Here is a 14324-nt window from a genome sequence, read left to right as displayed (position 1 = left end):
AAGAGGCATCTGCCACTAAGGGCTTGCCTATATGGGGAAATATATTGGCATAGCTATAGTGGAATGACTATGCCATTATATTTCTCTATCTAGACAAGGCCTAAGTCTTAATGTGCTGAAAGAAAGAAGAGGAGATTTGATAGGTGATGCTTATCCCATTGGGCCCTCACTGCCAGCCACGATGCCTAGTCCAACAAGGGTGAGCATGAGCCAAGATTATAGTGAATGGCTTTGGTGTAATAGTTTTGGGGGTCCTTAAATCCTCTAGAAAGTTGTGGTTTTAAATATCAATGCAATTCTCTAAGCTAAAATATTCAGAGACATGGCTTGGATCAGTTTATCTTGTGCAAAAAAGGTAAAAGGCCACTTAAAAAGGGAACATTACATCAGAACGTAATTTGTGCTGACTGAAGTAGTTTCCCATTTGCCCTTCCTGTAACTGAGCAAGCCAGGAAAGGTGCAAGGAAACAGCTGGCGAAACACAGATGCATAAGAGTGAAAAACAAACAAAAACTGAAGATTAAAAAATGAAGCTGTAAGCAGCAGAGCATCCTCCCAGAAGTAATTTAGTTTCAATTGAGAGACAGTGAGGAAAAGAGAGTATCTCCTGCATGAAAAACCTGTAAATGTAATTTATTTAAAAGAGGATTAAAGGTGTAACATAAAGAACGTACCATCTTCACTGGTGTGGGGCTCTGTACTGGCATCCTGGTCCACTTCCTCTAGTGTACCATGTTCACTATAAGGGCTATCACTGCAGAAATGCACAAAATTAAGCAGGTACAGGCAATTAGCACATGAAGCCGTGCTTAATGGATGCTATATTTGGCATAACTCCCCCCCCCCAAGCTGACAAGAGTAATCTATTTCTATAGCAAATATCACTTAAATTTTCTTATGAAACAAATAGCACTATTTTCAATGTTATTTATATTTATATATATGTGTGTGTGTGTATGTATAGACTGTCAAATGATTAAAAAAATTAATCACGATTAATCACGCTTTTAAACAATAATAGAATACCATTTATTTAAATATTTTTTGATGTTTTCTACATTTTAAAATATATTGATTTCAATTGCAACACAGAATTCAAAGCAGTGCTCACTTTATATTATTTTTATTACAAATATTTGCACTGTAAAAAACAAAAGAAATAGTATTTAAATTCACCTAATACAAGTACTGTAGTGCAATCTCTTTATCATGAAAGATGAAATGTAGAATTATGTACAAAAAAATAACTGCATTTTGGTACCTTCTTTGCATTTTGTCAAATCTGTGGTGAAAATGTTCTTAAAACGAACAACACATGCTGAGTCATCATCCGAGACTGCTATAACATGAAATCTATGGCAAAATGGGGGTAAAACAGAGCAGGGGACATACAATTCTTCCCCAAGGAGTTGAGTCACAAATCTAATTAATGCATTATTTTTTTAAATGAGCGTCATTAGCATGGAAGCATGTCCTCTAGAATGGTGGCCAAAGCACGAAGGAGCATATGAATGTTTAGCATATCTGGCACATAAATACCTTGCAATGTGGTCTACAAAAGTGCCATGCAGATGCCTCCTCTCACTTTATGGTGACATTGTAAATAAAAAGAGGGCAGCATTATCTCCTGTAAATGTACACAAACTTGTTTTCTTAGCGATTGGCTGAACAAGAAGTAGGACTGAGTGGACTTGTAGGCTCCAAAGTTTTACACTGTTTTGTTTTTGGGTGGTGTTAGAACCAAAAAAAATTTACTTTAGTAAGTTGCACTTTCATGATAGAGATTGCACTACAATACTTGTATGAGGTGAATTGAAAAATACTGTCTTGTTTATCAATTTTACAGTGCAAATATTTGTAATAAAAATAATATTAAGTGAGCACTGTACATTTTGTAATCTGTGTTGTAATTGAAATCAATATATTTGAGAATGTAGAAAGAACATCCAAAATATTTAATACATTTCAATTGGTATTCTATTGTTTAACAGTGTGATTAAAACTGCACTTAATCATGATTAATTTTTTTAATTGTGATTAATTTGAGTTAATCGTGTGAGTTAACTGTGATTAATTGACAACTCTACCTACCTACCTACCTATAAAGTTAAAGTCAGAAGCAATGTAATCCTCAGACCATGGTATAAAATCATAATTGTTACAGGAATTAACACATCTTCCCTTCAGATATCATTTCCATTTATTTAAATAGATAAGAGGGTAACTAGATATTTCCCTTCTAGCAGTACTGAATTTAGTGTATATATGTCTGGGCTTAATGGTGAAACCATTATGAACTGAAATTCTTTATGCAACCCTTCAACAAATGCAAGACTGGGACTACACCATCTGGCCACGCACTCCCAATTGTACGTGTAGACCTATGTCAACTACTTGATCGTCACATATATGATAGTTCTCAGAATCCTAAATTAACTCCATTGAAGTCTTCTAGTTAGGAAACCCTGGAAATCATCATGGTTATATTTGCCCCATGTGTTTCACAATACCACTTTCCTGTGAACCTTCCACGCATTAGAATTTTTTTTTTTCATATTTCTTTTATTTATGCAGAACCTCTTATATCATGGGAGTCATTCATGTAAAATGGAGTCCTAGCATTTTGGTATGAAGACAGAAAGATAATATTCTGACTTACCAGTAGTCATCTCCAGCCATACATTTTTCATAAACAGGGCCATCTAGCTCTTTAGCATCTGGGAAAATAGCCTCATGATGGATGATGATCGTTTTGATTATTTCATTCACATGAGCTTGACATGACACCTGGTCTTGTATGTCTGGAACAGGCATCAGTGTTGGGCCAAAACATATGGCCAAGTTATAAGGATCCATCATGTTCTCATCACTGTACTGAGAAAGGCTTTGGAAGAAGAATCAAGAAAAAGAAAGACTTTTCCTCTGTGACTATCCTAATTCTGAAAACTAGCACAGAACAACCTTAAATTGTCAACACAATGCAATGTTCCCCACCCTTTTTGACACTTAGTCCTGTACAACACAGCAAAACAAATGAATTTGTTCTTCTATTGTCTGGCAATATACAACATTGGGAGAATTTAGAATAGACTGATACTGGGGGAGGGGGAGATGAATTTGAATTAATCATTTTTTAGCCATGGAAAACTTTACTAAGGGACTCTGTGTGATCTATAATAAAGACACTGTTTTAAGTTTAAAAAATAAAAAATGCAAACAACCATCGGTGAGATAGAGCTAAGGGCTTTCTGAGGGAAGGAACCCTCTCCCCTTTACTATGAAGCCATGTATATAACAACATTTCCAATATCTGATACAGAGCATAGCTGACCACAAGATGGTCACAGAGGGATCCTCTGGTTGCTGCTATGCCACTCCACCTGTCTGCTTCTATCGGAGGCCGATTTTTCAGAGTGTGGCTGGGGCTTTCCTACATCTTGCTGAACCTTGGATTCCATGTTGTCCCCTGGGGCTACTGCAGTGGCTCTCAACCTTTCCAGACTACTGTGCCCCTTTCAGGAGTCTGATTTGTCTTGTGTACCCCAAGTTTCACCTCACTTAAAAACTACTTGCTTACAAAATCAGACATAAAAATACAGAAATGTCTCAGCACATTATTACTGAAAAAATGCTCACTTTTTCATTTTTACCATATAATTATAAAATAAATCAATTGCAATATAAATATTGTACTTATATTTCAGTGTATAGAGCAGTACAAACAAGTCATGGTCTGTATGAAATTTCAGTTAGTACTGACGTCGCTAGTGCTTTTTATGTAGCCAGTTGTATGTGTACCCCTGGGTGAGAACCACCGTGCTAGAGGACCAGCCTGAGGAATACCTGGCCCAGAATCACAAAGGCTACCTTTACACACACCTCCTTTCCCCCTGCAAGTTGAACTGGGCGCTCTTCAGCAATAGCTGAGGATTGAGGCTTACAGCTCCCCATATTAGTCATTTTTAAGGACTCAGGACCCAGTCCCACAAGGCCTGAAGTCCCGTAACTCTCATTGATTCAATACTGCTTGGCACCCTGCAGGATTAGAGATGCAGCTGCTATATTTGCCCATCTTTAAATACACCAGCTTAAAAGGCTTTAAACTAGACTTTCTAGAGAAAACATTTGCTGCATAGCAACAGCATTGTGACATCAATACAAACTGAAAAGAGTCAAGAATTTTAAATGATCCCCTCCAATTTCCTGCAAAATCTGCTTGTAAAAATCAGTCATGCTGTCCCTTTTTTGTGTCATGTTTTGTTAATGTTCTGTGTGCTACTCTGAGATATCATAAATCTTGTTCTACAAATTACAAAGGCGATTTAGTCACTTGATTATTCATGAACTATGCTACATAGGTGCTTATAATTGATTTATGAAATATGAGAGGCTACATGCTGTTGCCTCTCTGTTCTCCATAACACACAGTTGGTGGAATATAGTACAAGAGACTTATTTCAGCAAAGTGTTTTTTGTGCAGCCCCAATAGATCCACTCAATTTTGGAGCAAATATGGGCAAAGGAGGAATATGCTAACTAAGGGCCTGATCTCTCAATCACTAAGGGTATATCTACACTAGAGCTGGAGGTGTAAATTCCAGCTCGGATAGACACACCTGCCCTAGCTTTGATCGAGCTAGTGTACTAAAAATAGCATAGCCACAGCAGACTCGGTGGTGGGAGGGGCTAGCTGTCCCAAGTATGTACCTAGCGCTTTGATGGGATTGTATGTGAGATGGTTAGCCCATGCAGCTGTGGCTACACTGCCATTTTTAGCACACTACGTCAGTCTACCTGAGCTGGAAATTCCACCTCCAGCTCAAGTGTAGATGCACCCTCAGTAAGCATATCATCATCTAGTGCTGGTAGTAGGTCCATTGCTGCTGGGGAATGGGAGGTAAAGTGGAGACTGGAGGATTGGGATTTTACTAGGGTGAATGTAAAATTAAGTGAGGAGAATGAGATTATCAAAGAGCAGCAATGATTGTGGATTAGTGATGGCTGAGGTCAATGAATACTGACCCAGACCATATAACATGTATTACCTTTTATAATCCTGATCCACGTTAGGTGATTGAGGCCAGGAAATAAAAAGCAGTCTTACATGCACCGCTTGTTGTCACACCCTTATTATAGCCATTCTCAAGAGATACAGCTGGGGTTTTTCAGGTGGAAAAAATAACTTGGCCCAAATCCTTATATTTAAAGACTGCGTGTGTGTGTGTTTGGAAAATCACTTATTTGGTGACAAGTACAATGGAGGTTAGCCTCAACAAATATACAGTATGTGCACACATAATTAAAACCTAACAATGAAACCTGTAGATTTAATATATTAACATTTAATAACACAGTTTATCATTCACATCCTGGAAGATATAGTAGAAGCTCAACCCAACACACACATTACAGTGCTGAAGGAAAGGAGGGTTTAAGGAGCAGCAGAACAAAAGTCCCAGGAGGCAGGCAGTACAGAAACAGAAAGAGCCAGAAATAGGGCAGAACACTGATCAAAGAGAGCATATCACAGTGAAAATACCAGGACCAGGAAAAAAACAGAAAAGGGACACAGGTAAAATGTTTTCTCCCACACTACACTTTCCTCTGGCTCAGTTTTTTCCTTCAGAATGGGCCAGTTTCTGATACCTCCATCTCCCCAACAACTGTCTCAGTATGAAGGGAAAGAAGTGAGGTTCCTGAGCACCTATAGCACCATCATTATTTTGGGCAAGAGCACCAGTGAATTTCCCAAAAGACACATATGAGGAAATTTGGATCTTGCTCCACCACAGCATCAAACCACCAGCTCGTAGATGATTTGGCTTTTTGAGTATGTTGCATTTTTTCCAATCAGAGAGTTAAAATCAGCTTAAGATAGGAGTGTAGCTGAAAAAGTTCACATCTAAATTATGCAAGTTATTTTTAATGTGGATATTTTTTATTTGTTGTTTTGTTTTACAGCTTCAGCTCTAGCTGCAGTCCTTGCGTTCAAGGCAACACTTTGATTAGTCTTACCATGACCTTGTGGTCAGTTAAGAAGAAAAGTAACTTCAGTTTGTACGAAAATGGACCTTTTCCTTCTATTTTCATTGCCAATTAAAATACCCTCTTCTGTGTTAAATGAAGCTAAAATGTAAATTTCATGCAGACTATGAAGACAACAAAGGACATTTTGACACCAGCAGTGGAAGTGGGATGAAGATGCAGCATTTTGACAGGAACCTTAGGGTACTTACTGGTTAAGGAAGGCAAATAGGTATCTCATCACTATAAGGACAGACCTGGGTAAAGTCAGGAGGAGTTTGCGGATGTGAAGAGCCCTCTCATAGAGATTATCTATTCCTGTAAGGCAGAAGATAATATTTTCAGCTCCTTTTAGGAGAAAACCGTACATTCAGCTTAACGGCATCATTCTTATGCTAATATATGTTGCTGGTCAACATTTTTCAAATTTTGAAAAAAAAAAAGTGAAATATTTGGAAAAAATCAAGTTCCCCTCCCCTTTTTGAGCAGCTTTATTAATACATAATAACCAGATGATGCTTTAATATGTCCAGCAAGTCTGCCAAAAACTATCTTACTGCAGATTTCTAAGCCCTGGTCTACACTACAAGTTTAGGTCAAATTTAGCAACGTTACACTGATTTAACCCTGCACCCGTCCACACAATGAAGACTTTTTTTTTTTTTTTTAATATACAGTTACAGGGCTCTTAAAATCGATTTCTGTACTCCTTCCCCGAAGAGGGGATTAGTGCTGAAATTGACCTTGCCATGTCGAATTTAGGTTAGTGTGGGGTAGTGTGGTCGCAATTCAATGGTATTGGCCTACGGGAGCTATCCCAGAGTGCTCCATTGTGACCACTCTGGACAGCGCTCTCAACTCAGATGCACTGGCCAGGTAGACAGGAAAAGCCCCGGGAACTTTTGAATCTCATTTCCTGTTTGGCCAGTGTGGCGATCTGCAGGTGAGTGCAGATCTCATCAGCAAAGGTGACCATGATGGAGTCGCAGAATCGCAAAAGAGCCCCAGCATCGACCGAACGAGAGGTATGGGATCTGATCGCTGTATGGGGAGACAAATCTGTGCTATCAGAACTCCGTTCCAAAAGACGAAATGCCCAAACATTTGAAAAAATCTCCAAGGGCATGAAGGACAGAGGCTACAACAGGGACCCGCAGCAGTGCCGCATGAAACTTAAGGAGCTGAGGCAAGCCTACCAAAAAACCAGAGAGGCAAACGGCTGCTCCGGGTCAGAGCCCCAGACATGCCACTTCTATGATGAGCTGCATGCCATTCTAGGAGGTACCCCTACAACTACCCCACCCCTGTGCTTTGACTCCATCAATAGAGTAGCATGCAACAGGGATGTGGGTTTTGAGAAAGATAGCTCACAGCAAGCAAGTGGAGAAACCATTTTCCCAGACAGCCAGGAACTGTTTCTCACCCTGGACCTGGAGTCAGTACCCCCCGAACCCACCCAAGTCTGCCTCCCTGACCCGCCAGGCGGAGAAGGGACCTCTGGTGAGTGTACCTTTGTAAATATTATACATGGTTTAAAAGCAAGTGTGTTTAATGATTAATTTGCCCTGGCATTCGCGGCCAGTACAGCTACTGGAAAAGTCTGTTAACGTGTCTGGGGATGGAGCGGTAATTCTCCAGGGACATCTCCATAAAGGTCTCCTGGATGTACTCCCAAAGCCTTTGCAAAAGGTTTCTGGGGAGGGCAGCCTTATTCTGTTCTCCATGGTAGGACATTTTACCATGCCAGGCCAGCAGCACATAGTCTGGAATCATTGCATAACACAGCGTATGGTCCCGGTGTTTGCTGGCATTCAAACAACATCCATTCTTTATCTCTCTGTGTCCTCAAGAGAGTGATATCATTCATGGTCACCTGGTTGAAATAGGGTGATTTTATTAAGGGGACATTCAGAGGTGCCCGTTTCTGCTGGGCTGTTTGCCTGTGGCTGAACAGAAATGTTCCCCGCTGTTAGCCACATGGTGGGGGGAGGGGTGAAGCGATCATCCCAGAGAATTGTGTGTGTGTGTGGGGGGGGGGGGGCGCTTAGTTGGGTTTGTGCTGCACATTAACCTATCTTCTCCTTCCCAGAGGCTAGCGAAGATTAGAAGGCGAAAAAAATGCACTTGCGATTAAATGTTCTCTGAGCTCATGCAGTCCTCCCACACTGAAAGAGCCCAGCAGAATGCATGGAGGCAGACAATGTCAGAGTCCAGGAAAGCACAATATGAATGCGAGGACAGGTGGCGGGCTGAAGATGATAGGTGGCAAGAGGCAATGCTGAGGCTACTGGAGGAACAAACTGATACACTCTGGCATATGGTTGAGGTTCAGGAAAGCTAGCATGAGCACAGACAGCTGCTACAGCCCCTGTGTAATCAACTGCCCTCCTCCCCAAGTTCCATAGCCTCCTCACCCAGATGCCCAAGAACGTGTGTGTGTGTGGGGGGGGTCCTCCAGGCACCCAACCACTCCACCCCAGAGGACTGCCCAAGCAACAGAAAGCTGGCATTCAATAAGTTTTAAAGTGCAGTGTGGCCTTGTCCTTCCCTCCCCGCTCACCCCACCTGGGCTACCTTGGCAGTTATCCCCCTATTTGTGTGATGAATTAATAAAGAATGCATGAATGTGAAGCAACAATGACTTATTGGCTCTGCAAGTGGTGATCGAAGGGGGGAGGGGAGGGTGGTTAGCTTACAGGGAAGTAGAGTGAACCAAAGGGGGGAGAGTCATCAAGGAGAAACAAATAGAACTTTCACACCGTAGCATCAAAGCTTCTCTGATACGCACCGTGCCCTCCTGTACTCTGCTAACAGCCCTGGTGTCTGGCTGTGCGTAATCAGCAGCCAGACAATTTGCCTCAACCTCCCACCTCACCATAAATGTCTCCCCCTTACTCTCACAGATATTGTGGAGCGCACAGCAAGCAGTAATATCAATGGGAATATTGGCTTTACTGAGGTCTATCCGAGTCAGTAAACTGCACCAGTGTGCTTTTAAATGTCCAAATGCACATTCTACCACCATTCTGCACTTGCTCAGCCTATAGTTGAATAGCTCCTGACTACTGTCCAGGCTGCCTGTGTACGGCTTCATGAGCAATGGCATTAAGGGGTAGGCTGGGTCCTCAAGGATAACTATAGGCATTTCAACATCCTCAACGGTTATTTTCTGGTCTGGGAAGAAAGTCCCTTGCTGCAGCTTTTGAAACAGACCAGAGTTCCTGAAGATGCGAGCGTCATGTACCTTTCCTGGCCATCCCACACTGATGTTGGTGAAACGTCCCTTGTGATCCACCAGTGCTTGCAGCACCATTGAAAAGTACCCCTTTTGGTTTATGTACTTGCTGGCTTGGTGCTCCTGTGCCAAGATAGGGATATGAGTTCCGTCTATCTCCCCAGCACAGTTAGGGAATCCCATTGCAGCAAAGCCATCCACTATGACCTGCACATTTCCCAGAATCACTACCCTTGATAGCAGCAGCTGGTCAATGATTGCATTGGCTACTTGGATCACAGCAGCCCCCACAGTAGATTTGCCCACTCCAAATTGATGCCCGACTAACCGGTAGCTGTCTGACGTTGCAAGCTTCCACAGGGCTATCGCCACTCACTTATGAACTGTGAGGGCTGCACTCATCTTGGTATTCTTGAACTTCAGGGCAGGGGAAAGCAAGTCACAAAGTTCCATGAAAGTGCCCTTACGCATGCGAAAGTTTTGCAGCCACTGGGAATTGTCCAGACATGCAACACTATGCGGTCCCACCAGTCTGTGCTTGTTTCCCAGGCCCAGAATCGGAGTTCCACGGCATGAACCTGCCCCTTTAACCCCAGGATGTCCACACTGCCGGGTCCCGTACTTAGAGAGAAGTCTGTGTCCATGTCCTCATCACTCTTGTCACCATGCTGCTATTGCCTCCTTGCCTCGTTTTGCTTTTGAAGGTTCTGGTTCTGCACATACTGCAGGATAATGCGCTTGGTGTTTACAGTGCTCTAATTGCGGCAGTGATCTGAGTGGGCTCCATGCTTGCTGTGCTATGGCATCTGCACTGAAAAAAGGCGTGAAACGATTGTCTGCCATTGCTCTGATGGAGAGTAGGGTGACCAGACAGCAAGTGTGAAAAATCGGGACAGGGGGTGGGGGGTAATAGGAGGCTATATAAGAAAAAGACCCCAAAATCGGGACTGTCCCTATAAAATCAGGACATCTGGTCACCCTAGATGGAGAGAGGGGCGACTTGGCTTACAGGGAATTAAAATCAACACAGGGGGTGGGTTTGCATTCTTGTTTTGATACATTCCATCTCTCTTATACATCTTAGGCTGGCAGCAGACAGTACAGTACGACTGCTAGCCATCGTTGTCTCCTGACTGCTCACCAGAAGACGGTGCAGTAGGACTGCAGGCAGGACTAAATCTCCATGAGACGAAACTAAAAAAGAGAATGACCTGGAGTCACTCCCATTTATGTCCAGGTGCCCCTGACAGACCTCACCGAGGTCGGCTAAAAGAGCACCCAGGAAACGACGACAGCTACCAGTCATAATGCACTGTCTGCTGCCAAAAGGCAATTAGCTGCTGCTGTGTAGCAATGCAGTGCCACGTCTGCCAGCACCCAGGAGACGTACAATGACGGTGAGCTGAGCGGGTAACCCAGGAAATAAGGCCCGAAACAATTGTCTGCCATTGCTTTCACCGGGGGGGGGGGGGGAGCCTGACGACATGAACCACCCATGACAATGTTTTTGACCCATCAGGCATTGGGAGCTCAACCCAGAATTCCAGTGGGCAGCGGAGACTGCGGGAACTGTGGGATAGCTACCCACAGTGCAACGCTCCGTAAGTCGATGCTAGCCTTGGTGCTGTGGCCGCACACCGCTGAGTTAATGGTCTTAATGGTCTTGGAGTGGGGACACACACAATCGACTGTATAAAATTGATTTCTAAAAAATCCACTTCTATAAATTCAACCTAATTTCGTAGTGTAGACATATCCTAAGTAAGGTAGCTCACAAAACTGCAATAAGAGGATTTTCCCCTCAAGGGTAAAAAAGTAATATTAGGAGGCTAGGAATCTCTGTCATCAGTTCCTAACATTGGCTTATTCTCTGTATTTGAATTTGCATATTGAAAATATCCTTCTGATCACTGGTTGTAAAGCCTTCCTGACTTAGTTTTTTCTGTTAACACTATCTCTCCAGCTGTAAATCTATTAAAGTCAATTCTAAATCAATGCCTTCTCGTGTTAATCCAAAAATACAAAGTACAATGATCAGATCTGTGATAATTTCATTTAGGTCCATCAAAATGTTCCTGAAATAGGCAAACCAACAGCTGTGTAAAGCAGGACTGAGGCAGCACAAGAGCTTTGGTTTCTATTGCCTTACAACAGAAATCAGCATGTATTATTTTCTACATTGTTCAGAATGAACATGTGGCTTCATCTGGAAAGCAAAACCATCTTTCAAAGTAGCAAACCTCTATTCTGAATAAGAAATCCTTGAACTCGTCTCTCAAAGATATTTTCGGTGTAGATGACATTGCTAAAAGCAATTTAACATTTCAATAATGCCCAAGTCAACCAAGAAATAACAGTGCAATTCACATAATTTTAAACACAGTCCTAGTAGAATATTAGACTAATAGCACCTAATAACAGTGCAATGGACATTTGGTAACATTGAGAAACTGTGAAATGAGGAATTGGGGGTGAAGCCAACAGCTAAAAACCATTTGTTACAGAATACAAGATTTTTCACAGAAGAGATTTAAAATAATCACTTACCTAAAAGGTCAGTGCTAATTATAGACGGCGTTCTCAATGTTTATTTTTGGTCTTTTGATGTGCTTATTTTATACAAATTAGGTCTTATTTTCAGATGTAAAATGTGTGTTGATCAGTGTTTAAATATTTCTCCCCTTAGGAAAAAAAATCCAGTTTCTAACAGTTGATATTTTCATACCATAAACTGAGGACAAGCAGAGCATCACAGCAGCAGAATTTCCGTTTCTCAAACAAAAGTGATGCACCTCAATAGCACTTCCTTGAAGATAAATATTTCTGCCTGGTAAAGTACAGGGCAAATACTGCTCCTACATCTGCAGCCATGGACGATTCCCCAGCAGAACGGGTGTGTGGGGGGAAGAGAGGGGGATTCGGGTTGGGGTGAACAGGGATTTGATTGCATGCAATCTAGCTCTTTGGGGATCTCTTGTGCACAAACAGATTCTTCCACCCTCTCTTTTCACTCCCTGTAGCAGGGATGGGTTGGGCCTGTAGAAGCTCCTGCAATAGCAGCAGCGGCGAAGCTCTACAGCCTGGGGTGAGCAGTATTCCTTTCTTCATGGAAGAGAGCAGCACATAGCCCAGCATTCCAGTTCTGGGGCTAGGTGTGCTGGTTTTCAGAAATTGTACCTTTATTTGCTTAACAAGCAGCTCATAACTAAGGCTACGGGTTTGTCACAGAGGTCACAGATTCTGTGACTTTCCAGGACCACCATGACTTCTGCAGCAGCCGGTGCGGCTGGCCTGGGGGCCGCCTGAGCAGTTTGGGCAGCCCATGGGCCAGCTGCACCGGGTACTGCTAGGGCAGTCTCGGGCCACTGCGCCCCCTACCCCAGAAGTAGAAGGAGTTTGGGTGTGGGAGGGGGCTCAAGGCTGGGGGGTAGGGGTTTGGGGTGCAGGAGGGGGTGAGGGCTCCAGGCAGCGCTTACCTCAGGAGGCTCTCCAGAAGTGGCGACATGTCCTTCCCTCAGCTCCTAGGCAGAGGTGTGCTCAGGGAGCTCTGCACTTTGCCTGTGTCTGCAGGCACCGCCCACACAGCTCCCATTGGCTGTGGTTCCTGACCAATGGGAGCTATGGAGCCAGCGCTTGGGACAGGGGCAGTGCACAGAGCCCCCCGGCCATCTCTCTGCCTATGAAGGAACATGTATGTTGCCGCTTCGAGGGAGCTGCATGGAGCCACCCTCCCAGCAATGATGGCTGTCCCAGGCTATTTCCCCGCTCCCCCAGGGCTGCCTCCCCCCAGACCACCCAAGATTTAATCAGCAGTATATAGTATAAGTCATGGACAGGTCACAGCCTGTGAATTTTTGTTTACTGCCTGTGACCTGTCCATGACTTTTACTAAAAATACCCATGACTAAAACATAGCCTTACTCATAACTGCCTGCCAAGGGAATAGACAGTGTAAGCAAAAAGGGAACATCAGGTTTCATAGTATGGGTCCTATCACATTCCAGCAGCATGCGGCCTGTCATGACACAGTGTAAAACAGTTTCTGTAAGTCCTTACAGAATTACAGTCCATTGCTGTAATTAGCTGCGTATATTTTAACTCATTTCTAGTAAAATTGTCCCAATTTTCTTACCTCTCACCCAGTTCGGTGAAGAAAACATTCTCTACTGAAAATCTGAACACCGCACAACTGTGAATTTGGCTGCTTTCCATTGTTTATTTCAGAAACACTGATATCCCCCTCACAATTTTTGCTTTTGTTTACAATGAAAGATAGATGAGAATGCTTTATACATTGTAATCTTTTACCTAAGGATCTCAAACACCAAGGACTAAATTCTGGCTGCTTCTATGGGGGAAAAGGAGTGGATGCAAGAACCTCCTTGCATAACTGTGTTGCTTTCCCCATGAAGGGGAAAGACAGTGTTACTTTGCCTCTAAAGGTTACTTTTCCAGAGGGGGTGTGTCTGGGGGTGGGGGTGTGTTGTTGTGTGGCCAAGCAAAGGGTAGCAGATCAGTTACTGTGAGGCAGGATTACTGGCTCTATCAGTGCCAAGGAGGTAAAGCCCATTGCACACAAGTACAGCGAGTCTTCTACTTGCATGCCAAAGGCCTCATCTTCATCTTCATTACTTTGACTCTCAAGAACCATAATTTAATCCTATCTCAACACGCCTCTGAAGTGAACTAGTATTTTTCCCCATTTTTCAGATAAGATAACCTAAGCATTTATTTTAGAACATAAGAATGGTCATAGTGGGTCAGAACAATGGTCCATCTAGCCCAATATCCTGTCTTCCAACAGCAGCCAATACCAAATTCTTCAAAGGGAACGAACAGGACAGGTAATCATCAGGTGATCCAGCTCCATCATCTGGCAGCCAGAGGCTTACGGACACCCAAAGCATGGTGTTGCATCCTGGCTAATAGCAATTGATACACCCATCCTCCATGAACGTATCTAATTCTTTTTTGGAACCCAGTTATGGTTTTGGCCTTCACAACATCCCCTGGCTATGAGTTCCTCAGATTAACTGTGAGTTGTGTGAAGTACTTCCTTTTGTTT

At 43.0% G+C, this 14324-nt stretch overlaps 1 protein-coding gene across 2 annotated transcripts in view; it reads right to left on the bottom strand.

The window, feature by feature from the left end:
• The window catches only part of SRGAP1 (SLIT-ROBO Rho GTPase activating protein 1), a 252847-nt gene that overhangs the window by 16283 nt on the left and 222240 nt on the right, over positions 1-14324 (bottom strand). For both annotated transcript variants that reach the window (XM_045033003.1, XM_045033011.1), the window contains exons 16-18: positions 6237-6342; positions 2660-2884; positions 675-754 (exon numbers count right to left, since the gene is read on the bottom strand). In XM_045033003.1, the coding sequence (XP_044888938.1) occupies positions 675-754; positions 2660-2884; positions 6237-6342 (411 nt within the window). The remainder of the gene's footprint in view (positions 1-674; positions 755-2659; positions 2885-6236; positions 6343-14324) is intronic.

The sequence above is a fragment of the Mauremys mutica genome, chromosome 1 (genome assembly GCF_020497125.1).
Source record: "Mauremys mutica isolate MM-2020 ecotype Southern chromosome 1, ASM2049712v1, whole genome shotgun sequence".
NCBI lineage: Eukaryota > Metazoa > Chordata > Testudines > Geoemydidae > Mauremys > Mauremys mutica.
The sequence above is the reverse complement of the archived record's forward strand: the minus strand, read 5'-3'. Positions and strand labels throughout refer to the sequence as shown.